This window comes from Chionomys nivalis, chromosome 6, assembly GCF_950005125.1.
Source record: "Chionomys nivalis chromosome 6, mChiNiv1.1, whole genome shotgun sequence".
In the NCBI taxonomy this organism is placed as follows: domain Eukaryota; kingdom Metazoa; phylum Chordata; class Mammalia; order Rodentia; family Cricetidae; genus Chionomys; species Chionomys nivalis.
In genome coordinates, this window is record NC_080091.1 from 100,374,486 (window position 1) to 100,391,282 (window position 16,797).

At 41.8% G+C, this 16,797-nt stretch overlaps 1 protein-coding gene across 1 annotated transcript in view; it reads right to left on the bottom strand.

Moving 5' to 3' along the window:
* Positions 1–523: 523 nt before the first annotated feature.
* The window catches only part of Btbd8 (BTB domain containing 8), a 72,707-nt gene continuing 56,433 nt past the window's right edge, over positions 524–16,797 (bottom strand). The window contains exons 10-18 of the mRNA XM_057772030.1: positions 16,266–16,448; positions 15,425–15,562; positions 14,466–14,595; positions 12,314–12,375; positions 9,310–9,973; positions 8,662–8,749; positions 8,146–8,285; positions 4,166–6,376; positions 524–2,939 (exon numbers count right to left, since the gene is read on the bottom strand). Coding sequence (XP_057628013.1) covers positions 2,470–2,939; positions 4,166–6,376; positions 8,146–8,285; positions 8,662–8,749; positions 9,310–9,973; positions 12,314–12,375; positions 14,466–14,595; positions 15,425–15,562; positions 16,266–16,448 — 4,086 coding nt within the window. The 3' untranslated portion in view covers positions 524–2,469. The remainder of the gene's footprint in view (positions 2,940–4,165; positions 6,377–8,145; positions 8,286–8,661; positions 8,750–9,309; positions 9,974–12,313; positions 12,376–14,465; positions 14,596–15,424; positions 15,563–16,265; positions 16,449–16,797) is intronic.

The window sequence follows — 16,797 nt, forward strand, 5'->3', positions numbered from 1 at the left end:
GTGAGCAAGTACAACCTGAATTCAGCCCCCAGCCCCCACGGGAAGAAGAGAATTGACTCCTGCAAGTTTTCCTCTGACTACCACACTGTGATAAGGATGCTCTCTCCCTCACAGTGAATATTAAAAAAAATAAAAAGTTCATTTCCTATGTGTAAAATTGAATACACGTTTTACAGACATGCTGTGTTGGTGTGTGTTGCACTCGGCAGTCTCTAACAGGGCTAATGGTAACGGATGTTAGCAGTACGTGTGTATCTGTGCCTGGGCGTGGCTTAAACACATGACCGAGTGTCGCTAGGGTCCTGCTGCAGCAGTGGCGAATGCATGCTCACAAAGCAGCTACAAAAGTGCAGCACATGCTCAGATTCCCTGAATGGTCACCACTTAGGCAAAACGCATCTCCAGTGATGTCTGTAGACGTGGTGTGTAACTGAGTGTGTTTTAAGTCTCAATAATTTAAGGTAAAGGTTTTAAGATCTGAGGATGGAAAGAAATGCAACTTCAATTATAAATGTCTAAACTTAGGGAGGTTTATTATTAAAAAGGAACATGTAAAACAACTTCACATTTGGGAAAAACCCCACAAACGTCTCAGAAATGACGCGTGCTTCCTTACCACGTAAGGCCTTCCCATGCTACCCACTACTGGTAAATGTTTGTTTGCGGCGTGGTGAGGAAATGAAGTGTTTTGTGTGGTAGAAATACCGGCAACGTGGAACTAAGAACAGTGGATCTGAGCCTACAAGTTAGCTGCGGGGCCTTCTAGGTCTTCTGGTCGTTAAGAGCCTTCCTTTACAGTTTAGAGACATCAGTCTAATCTTTACGTTCCCTCCAAGTACACAGCGTGTGTACTTATTAAAATGTTTCTTTCCTTCTCCTGCCCTCCGCTAGGAACTGTTTACTTCATTTGCCTTCATACTCGTTAGCTCAATGCCTGTTTCTCTCCCTTAAATAACCGAGTCAACAGCTACAGCTACAAAGTAATCTGTACGGAGTGTCCCGCTTCTGAAAAGGGGGTAAACCTGGGGATGGAGGGATGGCTCAGCCGGTACGGGCATCCGAGTCCAATCCCTGGGACTCACGTGGAGGAAGGAGAGAACTGATTCTCAGGAGCTGTTCTGTGACCTCGACGCGTGTTCTGTGACACGGGTGCATGTCTACCCATGTAAACACACACAAAATACATGTAAAAAAAACTTAAAACCTTTTTTAAGGCATGAAAAATTCTTGCTGCCGAGATGGCTCAGAGGTTAAGAGTGCTGGTTGCTCTCCCAGAGGTCCTGAGTTCAATTCCCAGCACCCACATGGCACCTCACAGCTGTCTGGAACTCCAGTTCCGGGGAATCTGATATCGTCACACAGACATACATATGCAGGCAAATGTATAGGAAAAAAAAGAATGGAGTTTGTGGTATAATAGGTTAGCACTTAAATGAAAACAATATTGTTATTTTAGAACAAGTAATTCTATTTAAGCTGGTTGTTATGTTCAATATGTGTACACATCCCATGTCATTTTGAAAATTTTGCTATTTTAGAAAAAATTTAACTTAAAAGATTCCCTTACTTCTGATATATTCTAGAGAAACATGAGTTAGTTACAAGACACATTGTTTGAAATCCCATGACCTTAAAGGACCATAGTCAGCGGCATCTAAGATCCAAGCGTTTGCTCTCTGGTAGCATTGTGTGTCCGTTTTCCTACAGACCTACAGACTGAGGGAAATCTGACCACAGAGAAGGATCTAAGCAGACACCAGGAAGCCCATGCCCGTGGAAGATCAGGACCAGCTGCCTCCCTCACCCACCCATCTCGATTGCTAGCTCAGTGCAGGGCACTTCCAAAGTATTCTTATCATGACACACAAAATAAAAGTGACTGCTAGGGTTCACAAAGACAAGACTGTTTCCAGTGCCTGCCCTGGATATATCCAGAAATCCCCACTTCTCCTAGTTTATTAAAAATATGGTTGAAACTTAGCGTATGACCACATCTCAATGTCCTGGTCCTGAAATGCTGGGGAAGCTGTGGGGGCCTCTGTCTCCCCAACCCCAGCACCCAGCCTGAGTCTGAATGCCATTCACAGATTAATTTTATATAATGCACACTCACACAGTAAGTTTATTGTTAAATTATTATGGTACCATATGCAGAATCAAAAGTAAGGAGTTGATATCCTTGTGTACTGACATGAAAATTCTTAAATAAATGAATAAATTATCAGCTGGGAAAGAAAAGTAGAGCAAAGATTTTCTACAAGTCTCTAATAGTTATGAAAAACATGCTCAAAATTTAGAAAAAAACCATTTTTAACATAAGACATGAGATTATTAATAATCTATTAATAAATAAGCTATATTTACCTCAATAAATTGAAGGTTAATTCTAGCTAATGAAATTATAAATATAATGTAGGCATCAAAAATACAGGGTGGCATAGTTTAAACGTTCCCCGAGTGCTGAAACTCTCAGTGCTGGGTTTCCAGTTCCAGGATTGTCCACTCCCCTAGAGGCGAACAATCTTCGGAGGAAACGCTCGCCATGGTGTCCCCTGCCGAGGAGTCGCCCAGTGGGGACGACAGTTCACTCCCCCTGTTCCACGTGTTGGTGTGTGCTGAGCCCTGAGGTTTTGAGCTGTCTCGAGCTAAAAGGAGTGTCTGGCTGATTAAATACTGCGCTAAGCTTAGGTCTTCAGGAAGAGAACTTGTGACACTGAAGTCTGCGTCCTGTTCAGAGAGCAGCTGCTTCAGCAGAGTCCAGTCCTGTTGTGCAAAGGGCCGGTCATCCTCAGAGTCCCTGACTAGGACGTGGGCTTCTGACTCCGCTCTCTGCTCAAACGCTTCTGCGGTCTCCATCTCACATACTGGAGAGAGGGTTTTGGGGGGCCGGTGGTCATACATGCAGGTTTGTGCCCGTGTGTCACAAGCATCTATGTCTCCTGCAATGATTCATAATACTATACAATGTAAAAATTGACATCGACCCTCAGTCTTGTAGAACAGCAGTAACACAATGTAACAGCATCAGCTCCTCAGAAAAACACAACATGGAAAAATAACATTTTTACAAAATTGACAAAATTTTTGAGGCATTTATTTTTCTGTTAAAAAAAATTCAAGGGTACTGTTTAGCAGCAAAATCAACAAAGGTAACTAACAATAATTTTCCACATTTTAATTTGAAAACTTAGAATACAGAAAATAACATAAATTATTTAAACAAACATAAAAGTACACAAATCTACTTCACTACAATAGAAACTCAAGGAGGAAAAAAAGACAGTCATTTGGAGGTGCCTTAGAAATAACCTTGTTTCAGGGGATGGGAGATAAACACGCTGAACCTAAAGCTGATCTGTATATTGCACACGCAAGGGAGGATGTGAGCCAGGACAAACAAAAAATACAGCTTTGGAAGATCTCCCATTCTTATCAGTTACTGAATAGGAATTTCTGGTCAATACTTTTCTTAATTAGGATACACAATAGTTATTCAACCAGCTACTATTGCATATTTTAAGTCATTCATCTGAATTAATAAATAAGAAAGACATAAACACAAAACAGTTAGACAAGAAAGAATTTTAGCATGTGAGATAAGACTGGGCCTTTTCCTAAATTATCATTGCGTCTAAATATAATCTCTTTTAGAAACTTAATCTTTCTGCTTGAAAAATTTAGAATTATAGTGATCCTGAAGAAAGTCTTAGTTTCTGTAAAATGCATATAAATTATAATAATTAATCTAGTTAAAATAGTGTGGTGCTTTCAGCACATATTACTATAGTATTGCACAGCCCTCTTAGATCTGTACAGAAGATCCATAAACATATCCAACAGTGAAGAATGCTTCTATTAAATCAGACACGATAACTGCAATGACACAAACTAAGTTCCTTTTTCTATGTAAGATCTAGTATGTTACCCGTGTCCAGTAAACAAGGTTTTCAACTACATATTAATTATTCACTAAGATTTTAAGCAAACAATAAATAATGGACAGCTAGCTCATTTTCATATTATTAATAAATTTAAATTCTCATTTAAAAGTTGAAACTGTAGCTTAAATATTCTAATTAAAATATAACATCCAGGCTACAGACAACTTCAGACGTCTATGAACTTATTTTCCTATGCATTTAGCACGTCTACTTCTGTACATTACCTGAAAACACAGCGTTATTAGCTTTCCTGGGAGCTGTGGAATGGTTCTCTCTCACTTGACCTTCCTGAGGCAGGACTTGGCTCGCATGGGACTCTAGAGATTTTGCTGAGCTAAGTTCTCTCTGATGAAGCTCCAAATGACATGGTCGTTCTTGAGACTTTGTGTCACCATCCAGGAATGTGTTGTGGTGCTGAAAGTCATTGGCCACCTCACTTCTGTGATTTGTTTCTTCATCTTCTGGAAAAGGCTGCTGGCTTCCTTTGGATGGGACATCTACCCTGTTCCTGTGGTCTGCTGAGACACTCTGTTCATCTTCTCTTGAAGAGTCTTTGCTATTAGACCCCAGGAGGATGCTTGCATTTGTGTGTACGCTGCTGTCTTTATCATTGTGTCTACAATGTACAGAAGTATCTTTGCTTTCTTCAGAAAATCTGGAGTGGCCTGTCCTTCTGTGGCGCTCATAAGAAACACCATCAAAAACGTCAGAAGGTGAAAGAGAGTCCATAGACGGCTGGCAGGGGGTGTGGACTTCCCCTTCATCAGACCCCACTTCTTCACACTCATCTACAGAGAGCAACACTGACCTTCTAAATCTTTTAGTTGCAGAAAAGTCGTGACTTTCATGTTCAGTTCCGTCTTCGAAAGCTAAGTTAATTATTCCCTGAATGTGCTGAGTACCTGAGTTGGACAGGGAGGAATTTCCCCCAACATTTTCCGCTTCGGATCTTTCATCTTCTGTTTCATCTGCTGACGAAGAAACCTGGTCCATTTCCTGAGCAAATGGGACACTGCCTCGTGGAATACTTTCTTTCTCCCTTGGATGGATCACTGTAGATCGAGACCACATTTCTGGCTTTTTCCTAGGCGTCTCGTCGTCACTGGTTGAGTTGATCTGGAAAAGGTCGCTCCTGCTCTGCCTTTTCACTCTGACTTCGATTCTCAGGTTGGCGTCATACACCTTCAGTTCCTCGGGGGTGCTGGTGTCACTGCTGCTCCTCCCAAGGAAGTCGGGGCACAGCATGGTGCCACACTTGGAGACGCCTCTGTCGTTTGAGCCCTCGTCATCCTGAGACCCTCCAGCATCGTAGTCTTCGGAGCGGGGCTTTATGTCATCTGAGGACGTGGTGGCGCTGCCACTGTCGGATTCTGGGCTCTCTCTCTGCTCGCTCTGCTGTGTGGCCCTGCTGCTCAGACCCCAGTGACCCAGGAATGGAGCTTCATGGCTCTCTGGGGTTTCTGATGTTTCCATGTCTTTATAATTTTTTTCTGATGGTTGTCCCAAAAGACACCTGGAAGGAACAGCTGGGTTGACTGGAGTAGAGCCACTGGGCAGGAGGCTCTGAACTGATGCTTCCCTTCCGTCTTGGACGGAGTCTAGGGCGCTGTTTGCCTCTCCGGTGGCGCACAGACCTTCTTTCATTGCCGCACAGTCCACGCTTGGCTTCATGTCTGTGTCTTTCCTTCCTGTTTGTTTCTCTCTGCCTGACAGTAGACAGAGTTGCTCTGTGTTTGCTGAGCCTGAACCACAGACTGGGTTAGAGTTTATGGAGTTTTCATTTGGATTTGAAATCATGGATTTCGGAGCAGTGCCGTTACCACAATTCGAGTTTGCATTGAGATGATTCGCATCTTTGTAAGCGGATGTGTCACTCTGATCTACGCCAGTTAGTTTTGACTTCAGTTCGTGTTTTATTGATTCATCCATCTTTGATCTATTTTGGCCTTCTAGCTCTGGTTTCTTTTTGTCTTGACTGTCCAATGGCTTTTGTGGGTGAGGTCTGCACAGTGACTGGGGTGTGTCTGCACCACTGGTCTCAGAAGCAAGGTGAACCAGGGACCCATGAGGCCTCTGTTTAGAAACATGGCTCTTGTCACTCACACTGGGGAGCACGCATTTCTGGGTGAGGGCTGCTTCAGTTTTGGAAGGTCTTTGAGGAGCTTGAGTTTGCAGCATAGCTTCTCCAGGAAGCACTTTCTGTTTTGAACCTTTATTATTCAAAGTTCCATCTTTCTTGGACTGACTTGGGTTTTTAAGCATTGGTACCACTTTTGCATTAACCTTCTGCAAAGTTCCATGTCCTTGCTTGATAACTTTTCTCTTAGGCACTTGCCTATCTGCAGCTGTGCTGTGCCTCAGCCTTGCCACATTTTCATCAGACTGTCTTGAAGACACTGGAGGTTTTACAGAGTGTGGTGCTTCTCCATGGGGGCCTAAGGAAGTAAAGAGATTCAAAGTACTCTCAAATTCTGAGTGGAGCTTAGAGTTAAATAAAATCAATAAAGCAACCAAAGGGAAACATCTAATATTGACAGACAAGGCATAATGAATAATAATAAAGTAAAAACCTTTTCTATTAATATTTAAAATATAGAGGGATTTATTCTGGGATCTTAGTAAAAACCATTGTAGTAGAATCTTCATCAAGTTATTGCTGTTCCTAAAATGGATTTGTGTAAATGTGTTAGAGCAGAAAATCTCATTTTCTTTAATCAAAGCATCAAGAAAAGCCCTCTCTTTGAAGTGTGTTTCTGGGGGAAACATAGCTGAAAACAAGACCTGACCTAAAATAAAATGTAAATTTCTGGAAATTGTTAGTTTTTCTTCAAACTGGAATAACCTTATACTAGAGGATTACAATTGTTGTTTTTCAGGGCTAACAACCCAGATCTGCAAGGAAAACCAGACTGTGGGCTACAGAAAAATGTAGAATAAAGTTTATTAATTATTTATTAAAAATTCCACTTATGCATTCTGGTTAAAGTCTTAGAAATGAAATTTGGGGCACTCAAATCTGCCAACCCCAATTGTCAGCTTTACTTCCATGTGTGTATGAGGGTGGGTGGGGGCCTAGAGACTGACCAGGGACGTGAAGGGTGTCCCTTCTACACTGAGCTCCCCCAGTCCTATAGAGCCATTTATGCCTAAATTTCTAGCTGTTACTAGAATATGAATAATTTTATCTGCTTTGTTTTCAATTGACTTTTAGTATTAATTCATTATGCAAATCCAGATTATTTTTCAGATTATAGAAATTGGTCTTACAAATGAGTGCTTAATACATAAAAAGTAACTGTTGTGTATGTGTGTGCGCGTGCGCGCGCTTGCGTTAGACTATGTGTGCACACACACACCAGAGGCCAGTCTCAGTGGTTACTCCCCAGGAACCACGCAGTTCCTTCTTTTTGAGACCAGCACTTGGGGCTTAGTTTCGGCTGGCTGGCTGGCCACTGAGCCTCAGGGATCCACCCACCCACCCCTGCCTCCCTAATGCTGAGATTTTATGTGTGCTTCAGTACACTTGGCTTTCTCTCTAACATTTATGTACCGCGATATCCCCTCAGCCTCCTTCCTCCTCCTTCCCTTCCTTCCCTCCTGTCTATTTTGAGATAGTGTCTCACATAGTCCAGGCTGGTTTTGAACTCATTATATCTATCAAGGATGACTTCAGCTTTATTTCCCCGATGGAATGACTACGGGCATGTACCACCAGGTCCAGAAAAAAGTAATATTTAAAACTGGCTGCCATGTGCAAGTTATATGACCTAATCAGTATTCTTTCTTCTTAGAACACTGAAAAACAACAGCATGGTGACAGGTTCTGAACAAACTCCCCCTTCACACACATTTGCTCAGCTCCTGCTGTTCCTTAAGAACTCTGCTGGCTCATAAGCAGAATTCCTCTAGTCACCAAGGAAACTTTCAAGAAACCTAGGCATGCTCCACAAAAGGACCAGAAATACAGATAAGTCAACAACCCCTTTAAGTTCCTCGCCACGGAGGACAGGAAAACCACAATAAATCCCCCAACACTAAAATATTTATATAAAAGCCATAAAGCTTTAACTCAGCAGTATAGACAAGTGTATGGTAACACAGCCAGACCCCATTTTGCTTATCTGTAACTGCAGGTCCAGCCAGAGCTTTGCTTGTCCAATGGACAGGACCGCACCCAGAATCCATGGGGCCACTGCAGCTTTACCTTGAATTTGAGCCAGGGTGGGAGGGGCGCTCTTGGTCCGCGGCTGAGTTGCTATATACCCATTGCTGCTCCCTCTTTTCTTCAGAGCTGCCTGCGGTGCTGGATCAGCAAGTCCTTTGCCATTCACCTTTTTGGTTACGCTGAGGAAAATGATTACAGTTAGCATTACAGTGATCCTCCAAAACAGGAACTGATCAACACCGTGTGTGACCATAGCCATATATGACCACACAGTTTTTGTCAAAAAAAGAAATATATCTGTTTTAAAAATATATAAACCTATATTCATAAGCCTTTAAGTTTTCAAAGATCAGACCACATATGATAAGACAATGCATAACTTTGCATGCCATTAAGCATAGCTAAGAAACTTTTACTACATTGAACCATTTTATATAAATATGAAATAAAGTTTAAAATGTCATTTCATAAATACATTTAGATGAAGAAAAATCTTTAAAATCATTCAGCTAGAAGTTCGTTTATAGCAGAGACATCAGGTGAATAGAGTCTTACCTGCTGCTATTGTTAGAGTCTTGTTCATGAAGGCTTCTTTTATTGGAAACTCCATTGAGAACTCTTGAAACTGGTCGAGATTTTACAGCTATAAATTAGAGGTATCAGTCATGAGGAAGAGAACATTAAAAATAGTAACAGGCTGGATAAACATACAGGCTAGACACAGGAAAGACCATATTCTCTCTTTTTGCACATATGAATAAAACCACGTTAGTATTTAGCAGTGATTAAAGCATTCCAGGACCATGCTTTCTAGGGACTTTCAAGTATTAGGAGCTACTAAAATGAGGACTTCAGGGCTAGGGTATGTATCTGAGTTAGAGAGTGCTTGCCTAGTGTACATGAAGTACTGGGCTTCACCTACAGCACCGCATAAACCAGGCATGAGACAGAGCTGAATCTTAGGGCCTAGGAGACAGAGACAGGAGGCTCAGAAGTCCAAAAGTATCATTAATTACACAGAATGTTCAAGGCCAGCATTGGGCTACTAGGGAGAACCTATCTCAAAAAAATTTTGGAGCATTGAACTGGTGATGTAGATTGTTTGTCTACCATATATGAGGCAGGGGAGCTTGCTCCCTCGCTCCCCCCCTCACACGCACACGCACACGCACAGATACTAACACAACAAGAGTGCTAACCCACCTCCAGTTGACACTACTCCATTATTCAATGCCTGTCCTGGAGAGTCACTCAAGTGCAGCTTCTCGTCAGATGACCTATCTCCCACTGATTCGTTTTCTTTCGGCTCACCCACACATCCAGTGGGAGTCAAAAGCTCCATACTTGAATTTGTAGATCTACTAGAGGGTCCTGCAGCAGTGGTGCGTGAAGGATCTTTTCCTGCCCGTGTTTTCAAAGGCTTGGCTCTGGCTTGCACGTTCAGGTTTGCAGTGAGCACCTTGGGCCTGGCCCCTGTAGTCTGCGCTTCTTGGTTTCTTGTTCCTTTTCCAGGCACTGAGTCCTCCTGTGCAGTTGCTGCCACTCTTGCTGGTCTTCCCACGACTTTGGAGAGATCTTCCGGCCTGGCGTTACCATTGTCCTCTGTCTGAGGCTTCGCTGCAGTTTTAGACTTGCCAGAAACAGCTCTCCCCCCAGCTCTCTCCTTTGTAACTCTGGGTGTTTTTGTGCTGTCACTGTGCTTGAACACTTTGTCTACGCTACTTCTATTTGTGCTGGACGCACAGCCAGAGGCTCCTAACCCATCAGATTTCATGTTCTGAGCAGTAGAGAGAGATGTCCGACACACTTTTTTATCTTCTATCCGAGGTTTTGTTTTTATAACAGCATCAGAGCCTTGTCTCCTTTGCTACAAAAAAAAAAAAAAAAAAAAAAGAGAAAAGACAAAAATCTTATAAATTGACAAGTCTTTGATATAGAACACTTTATGTTTCAAGAAAATTTTGGTTTAGCTTTTTGTCACTGTCATTTATTGTGACAGTGTCTCACTACGTAGCTCGACCAGGCTGGCCTGGAACTCACAGAGACCCACCTGCCTGTGCCTCCCTGTGATGGGACTAAGGTGTGGCCGTGACACCTGGCTTCAGTTTTAGAAGGCTCCCGCTATCCCAGGACAGTGCTCCCCCATGGAATGACTTAGCCCTCGCTTTTACATTCATATTATGATTTAGGATCACATAAAACCATTTTTTTTATCATTTTAAAAATCATTTTCATAAAAACTTTGGGTTTCTAACTTTATTATCTTAATCAAATCTGAAATACAGTATTATTAGTTAATAACTAATCATAAGTAATGTTAATTAATTTGTGGCATTACAGTAGAATCCCCAAAGACTCAGGCTATCCCGAGTAACTAACACTGGAGGTTTCTGAAGCCCATTCTCAGGGTCCGTGCTAACATCTGACCCATCAATACTTCATCTGCACAAGGGAACCCTAGAAAATAGCTTCTGTGCCTACCTTCATTTGCTGTATAAGAAACTGGGCATTAAAGCAGACATATGGCTGACCACGGCCACACGCCTGGACTAGAGCTCGTGATGCATGGCTTTAAGGATATCAGCTGAATGGTAAAACCTGAGGGACATTGTAAAAATTTTCACTAAAAAGTCTTCAACTCAAATGCCAGAAATTTTAAGATTAAGCATTTAATCCTCTGTACTAAGAATAATTTACTTTTGGGAGTCGTCATTAAAACAAAAAGACACAGTCAGGGCAGGCTTGGGATCACAGAGCACAGTTAAGGGGAGTCAGGGCAGGCTTGGGATCACAGGCACACTTAAGGGGAGTCAGGGCAGGCTTGGGATCACAGGCACAGTTAAGGGAAGTCAGGGCAGGCTTGGGATCACAGGCACAGTTAAGGGGAGTCAGGGCAGGCTTGGGATCACAGGCACAGTTAAGGGGAGTCAGGGCAGGCTTGGGATCACAGGCACACTTAAGGGGAGTCAGGGCAGGCTTGGGATCACAGGCACACTTAAGGGGAGTCAGGGCAGGCTTGGGATCACAGGCACACTTAAGGGGAGGCAGGGCAGGCTTGGGATCACAGGCCACACTTAAGGGGAGGCAGGGCAGGCTTGGGATCACACTCCAAGGGGAGTCAGGGTTCCCACACTCACATCACGGGAATTAGGGGGGAAGGAAGTCAAAAGTGTTTCTGTTTGTCCTTTTTGTTTTGTTCTAAGGCAGGTTTTCACTAGCTGTGATGGCTCCCAACTACTTCCACTTCCCAGGGCTGGGCCAGAGGGGGCTATGCAGCCCCGCTCAGGGATGGAGCAGAGCAGACCACAGCACACTCTCCAGAAAGCAATCCCAGGACACTGGCTGACAAGCTCTCCATGGTCCCAGTTTCCAGCCAGAGATGTGTGGGGCCTGAAGCCAACAGGGTATTTCATGGCTGCAGACGTTCCTACTTAGTAGGTTATAAGGAAGAAAACAAGACTCCTTGTCTAATTTTCAAGGACAATATGTTTTTATAGTCTGAGTCAGAGCGCTGAATGAATGAGCCCATATTTTCATCAGAATATGCATAATCTTGTACTTAGATATTTTCCTGATTGCATAAATATCTGTATAATAACATCTGGAAGGAAGAAAAATACATTTCAGGCTATGATAAAATCAAATAATTTTTTTAAAAAGGAAAAAGGGCAAATTTGCCATTTTAATGTTTTTAAGAACAGAGTACAGTCCCGTTACTCTGACTTTATTAGACAGTGAATCTCGAGGACCTTGTCATGTTATATTCACTGGAAGGCAGTCTGAGAGCAGACATCACACAAGATTGTAGATGTCTGGACAATTCCTGGCTTACTGGAACAGATCCAATACGTTATTTGCCAAAAAACAATTTCAAGGAAATGAAAAGGGAATATATTTCCTATACCAAATGAATATAAGAAATGTACATAATTTAAAATGTATATATGTAAAAATGTTGATTTTTAAGACTCAAAATTACTTCCTCTTAAAAATAGCTTTAATTAATAAGGGATTTATTTTGGAATATAAAATGAACTTGAGAGACAGGCGGATCTCTGTGAGTTCGAGACCAGCCTGGTCTACAAGAGCTAGTTCCAGGACAGACTCCAAAACCACAGAGAAACCCTGTCTCGAAAAACCAAGAAAAAAAAAAAAATGAACTTGAGTATTACTCTCCCTGGGACCTGGACAAAACGCCACTGTTTACCTGGGAGCTGGTGAGCACGGGCTTCCTGCCGAGTCTTCGGTCATCACCTTTGTCAAATGCAGCTGTGGAAAAAAAACAAGAAAATTATTTTTCATTACCAGAGAAATCCAGGAAAAATAGAATGCCAGCAAAAAATGTTAGATTTTGATAGATATTTAAAAAAAACCCTTTAATTTAGAAGCAAACCAGTATACAAGACAATTTATCATCACATTTCAGAATAAAAAACCTATTCTTCAATGTTATTCTCTGGTCCAGAAAATTTTGTTTTTAAAGCTTATGAATAAAAAGGTAAAATCACATATATTCACTTAAAAATCCAGACTTTTCACAAGCTATAAATTTTTAAATAACTGGTTTTATTTAGTTTCTAAAGTTAAAACTACGTTTTATACATAATTTAATATGAGAGAATATCCAATACCCCCAAAATACTCTGCTGAAATTAAAACTATTTTCTGCTTTACAGACTGATGAAAATGGTGGAAAGAGAAGGCACAGACGCAGTTCTCCTGAGAGCACAGCAGGAGTCGACCCTCGAGTTCATCCCGCTCTCCCTGGAGCTACAGAACTCACTTTACAGGCTAGTTTTCGTGGAATTACTGGGAGACTCGTGCTCACATCTTAAGAACTAGAACGACACCAGGAAAATACACAGAAATAATGCGATAAGGGGAAGAGTCCAGTGCAGATTTTCAAGGTTCACAGAGCTTGAGATTTTACTTTGAAGGCTCTTCGACACCTGTAATTTCTCAAATGTGTTTCATTTTTAGTAAAATGGCTGTCAAGCACCTACGATTTCTATTCCAAAGTCTGACCTGCAGCAATCAAATGAGAGCACAATAGCACAGAGAGATGAACAGAATTCTCCTCCAGTCAGCAGCTCAGCAAGAACTGAGAACGTCAGAGCAAGGCTGACCCAAAATGGGGACCACGCGCAGGCCAGGACTCACTACAACCACAGACCCCTTGTAAAACTCAGATTACCCCGATGCAACGTGCGGTAATTAACTGCATCACCACTGACAATGGTCTGGGTACACCTGTGAGACGTGCAAATTCACACAGATTCTTAATACGTGCCACGAAAGATTAAAGAACACTGAACTTCAGCTTAGCTGTGAATCCTCTAAAAAGAGAAAAACAAAGTTTGCTACCAATCAGAAGCGAGCTCGAAGGACACCCACTGAAGGGACGCAGCTCCCTGCTCCTGCACACTGCAGACTGTGGAGGAAAAGCTAGTCTGAAATCCAGCACAGAAAGTCACACTGAGAAAGTGTTCAATTTCTAAAGGTTTGATGATTTTTATTAAGCAAAAAATAAATACCTTTGAAAATTGCTCTTTAAATTACATCCAGTTGCTTTAGTGAGCACGTCTCATTGTGAATATATCACTTAAGAATTCATATAGCTAAGATATATTTTATCACACACGGCTTCCATGTTTCATAGAACTAAATGTCTGTTCCATAAAATCCAGTCTTTGAGCTTTAATGTCAAAGAAGAAGAAAGTGGAGCTGCGGCCACGGCAGTGTTATTCCAGAGGCACCTGCTTTAACCTAAAAATAGTCACGAAGCCATTTTAGCTCCACACCCTCAAAATTCTATTTCCATGTTTTTACCACACACACTTTCCGACAGATATACATCTTTTGTTGAAGCTGATGTTTCAAACAGCGCCTAGGAAATGTCAGAGATCACTGTGCAGCTCCTGAGGGACCCTCCGCAGTAGCGCACACTGCATCCCTGAACCAATCACTCGTGAAATAAAGCCATCTGATCTCGGCAAAACCACAAGGAAAGGTTCTTGTGAAAGAGACAGCAAGCTTCCCAGTGAAATATGTTTGCAGAGGGGAGAGAGCCTGCTCGGTGATCTGACTGCACAGACTGGTCCTTTTACACAGCTCTTCACAAGGATTCTTTTTCTTCTTAGCAAGTTTGGCTAGACTATTGTAGCTAATAGAGATAAAGATGAAAAATTGCTAATTCCATACATGAAAACAAATTTCCTTTCTAAGAACGTCAGAGAAAGCAGCCTAGCGCATCCCCACTAGTTTTGGGTAGTGCTCCATTACTGACAGAAGCTCTCAGATGCTAATTAACCGGAATTCAGAACGCCTTAACAATGTCTGCTCTCGGAAGAACAACATACCTGCCTGGATTTTCTGCTGGTCATCTATGTGCATCCGCTGCCAGCCTTCCGTGTGACGGACAGCGTAGAAAGACTGAACCAGGAAGGCCCACAGCTTGTCACGCACAGCTTGGACCTTGCACGTAAAGCCCTGTGTTCCAGCAACAAATCAGCAGCTGGTGAGAGCCACATTGTCATAGCAACCAGTCATTATTCCTTCCCGAATCTACTTACTCCCAAGCTAGATCAGTGATGTCATAGTTACATTTCTAAGATTATCGAGCACATGCTATTTATGAAGGCTTACTCGTTAGCAGGATGTTATAGTGAACAGGAAGCTAAATGCTACTCTTTAAACAGGATTTTAAAACAGCAATGGGTTTTATGTGAATACCTTCCACAGCCTCTCATATCAACTATGACACAACAAGGTCAAATACTCTATGTGATAATAATAAATTTGATGAAATATTTTATTCTTATAGAATAAAAATGTCAAAAATTCTTAATTATCTATTGTCACCAATTAATTGCATTTTAAAATAAGTGATATTTAAATTTTTATTTTTCCTACTCAATCTAATTTAAAAATAAAATTTGTTTTGAGAAAAAGGAATTACTAATACCACAAAATAAAAGACATTAGTGATTAAAAATACTAAATATGCAATATATATATATATATATGTTTATTGTAATTATCAGAGAAAAATACCAAAGTCACATTGTGCCAGATAACTGCTAAGTCCCAAGCTGTGCTCGGAGGTAAGGGGCCAAACTGCCTGATTCTTAAGTTTTATAAAAAGTTGATTTGAAAACGAACATAATTGAAAAAAATATTAGGAAATATTTCAAATAGATATAAGAAACTATCAAGTCCCAAGGTGTCCAGTACCTAACTACACTGACCTGTGCACGTGCAACTTAACCCTCAAACCATTCACAACACACATGTCAGCGAGTCCTGTCCCATTCAGTACCATTTCCTTTGTGCTTTCGGAACTTAGTAGCGCGTCCAGACTCATAAGGAGGGTGCAGCTATTTTCAGTGGTGATATTGTCTTCAATTGCTTTAAAAATTTTGTCCAACAGATGAGCTGTGCTGCTCATGGCTTGTGACTATAAAACACAGAATTTGACATTTAATGAAGTACATGTAAAATATACAATAAATGTCAAAGTCTAGTTAACAGCAGTACAACTGTCACAGCTGGATACATAGCATCACCTCAAAACACATTTTTTCTGTTCAAAGACTCCATGAGCATGCCCCCAAGCAATGCCGACACACTCACAATACATGCACATGCAAACATGCACACAAGACACACATGCACACACACACATATACATAAAAGACATGTGCACAGACACACCCATACACGTGCCCTTAAACACACACGCATGCACGCACGCACACAGTTTTCAGGAGCTGATATAGCCTAATAGTATAACCTAGAGATAAAGACTACATCATTATTCAGTGACTAATTTTAGAGCAAGCAGTTCCTTATGAAAATAAGTTTTAGAGAACCATCATCTTTACAACTTGAGCCTTTAAAATGTGGCCATGGTGACAGAGGAAAAGAGCTGGCCCAAGTAACAACAAGCCTTGCCAGGGCACTCAAACCTGTCCCTTCTGCTTTCTCATCTGTGAGCCAAAATAAATCCTGTCCACCATTGCTCCAAATCTGTTGCAAACATGCCATCTGCTGTGGAATTTACTCAACAGAGTATTGTAATCAAAGGCAACCTGACTTAAAAGCGCTTGTGCAATTACAATCAGACCCAAGACGACAGGCATGGAGAACGCGGTGGACACCTGTAGGAGCAGGGTGAAATTTTCACTCTTGATGCTGCTTGAGAAGTTCTCTACAATAAATGCCACACACTTTTCCTGCAGCTGCGACGCCATGGACAACGCTGCCTCTGTCCACCTTACTCTAGGTAAGCCCACGATGAGCCGGTCGCTCTCCATCAGAAGGAAGGCAGCATTCCTGTTATTCTAGAATTTTAAAAGCATTTGGAGAAGTTAGGCGGCATTACTATAACTCTGTAGGCAAATCAAATCCTTTTGATTTCTTGGAATGTTTCCCATAAAAAACAAAATTGTAGGAAGCTGTTATCTTTGCTTCATTCACAGAGACTATGAGGAGTGGCCCAGCGGCAGCTCAGCCGACAGCTCCTGCTGGCAATGGGAGCCATCTTAGAGAATATCCACAAAGGGTCAACCCTCACCATTTTGGAAATAACAAATCTAGTTTTTAGTCATTTCCCGTGGGATGTGTTTCTTACACAGCAATGCAATGGAAGACGGAGTACTTAGCATGGATGCTGGACATTCTTTAATTACT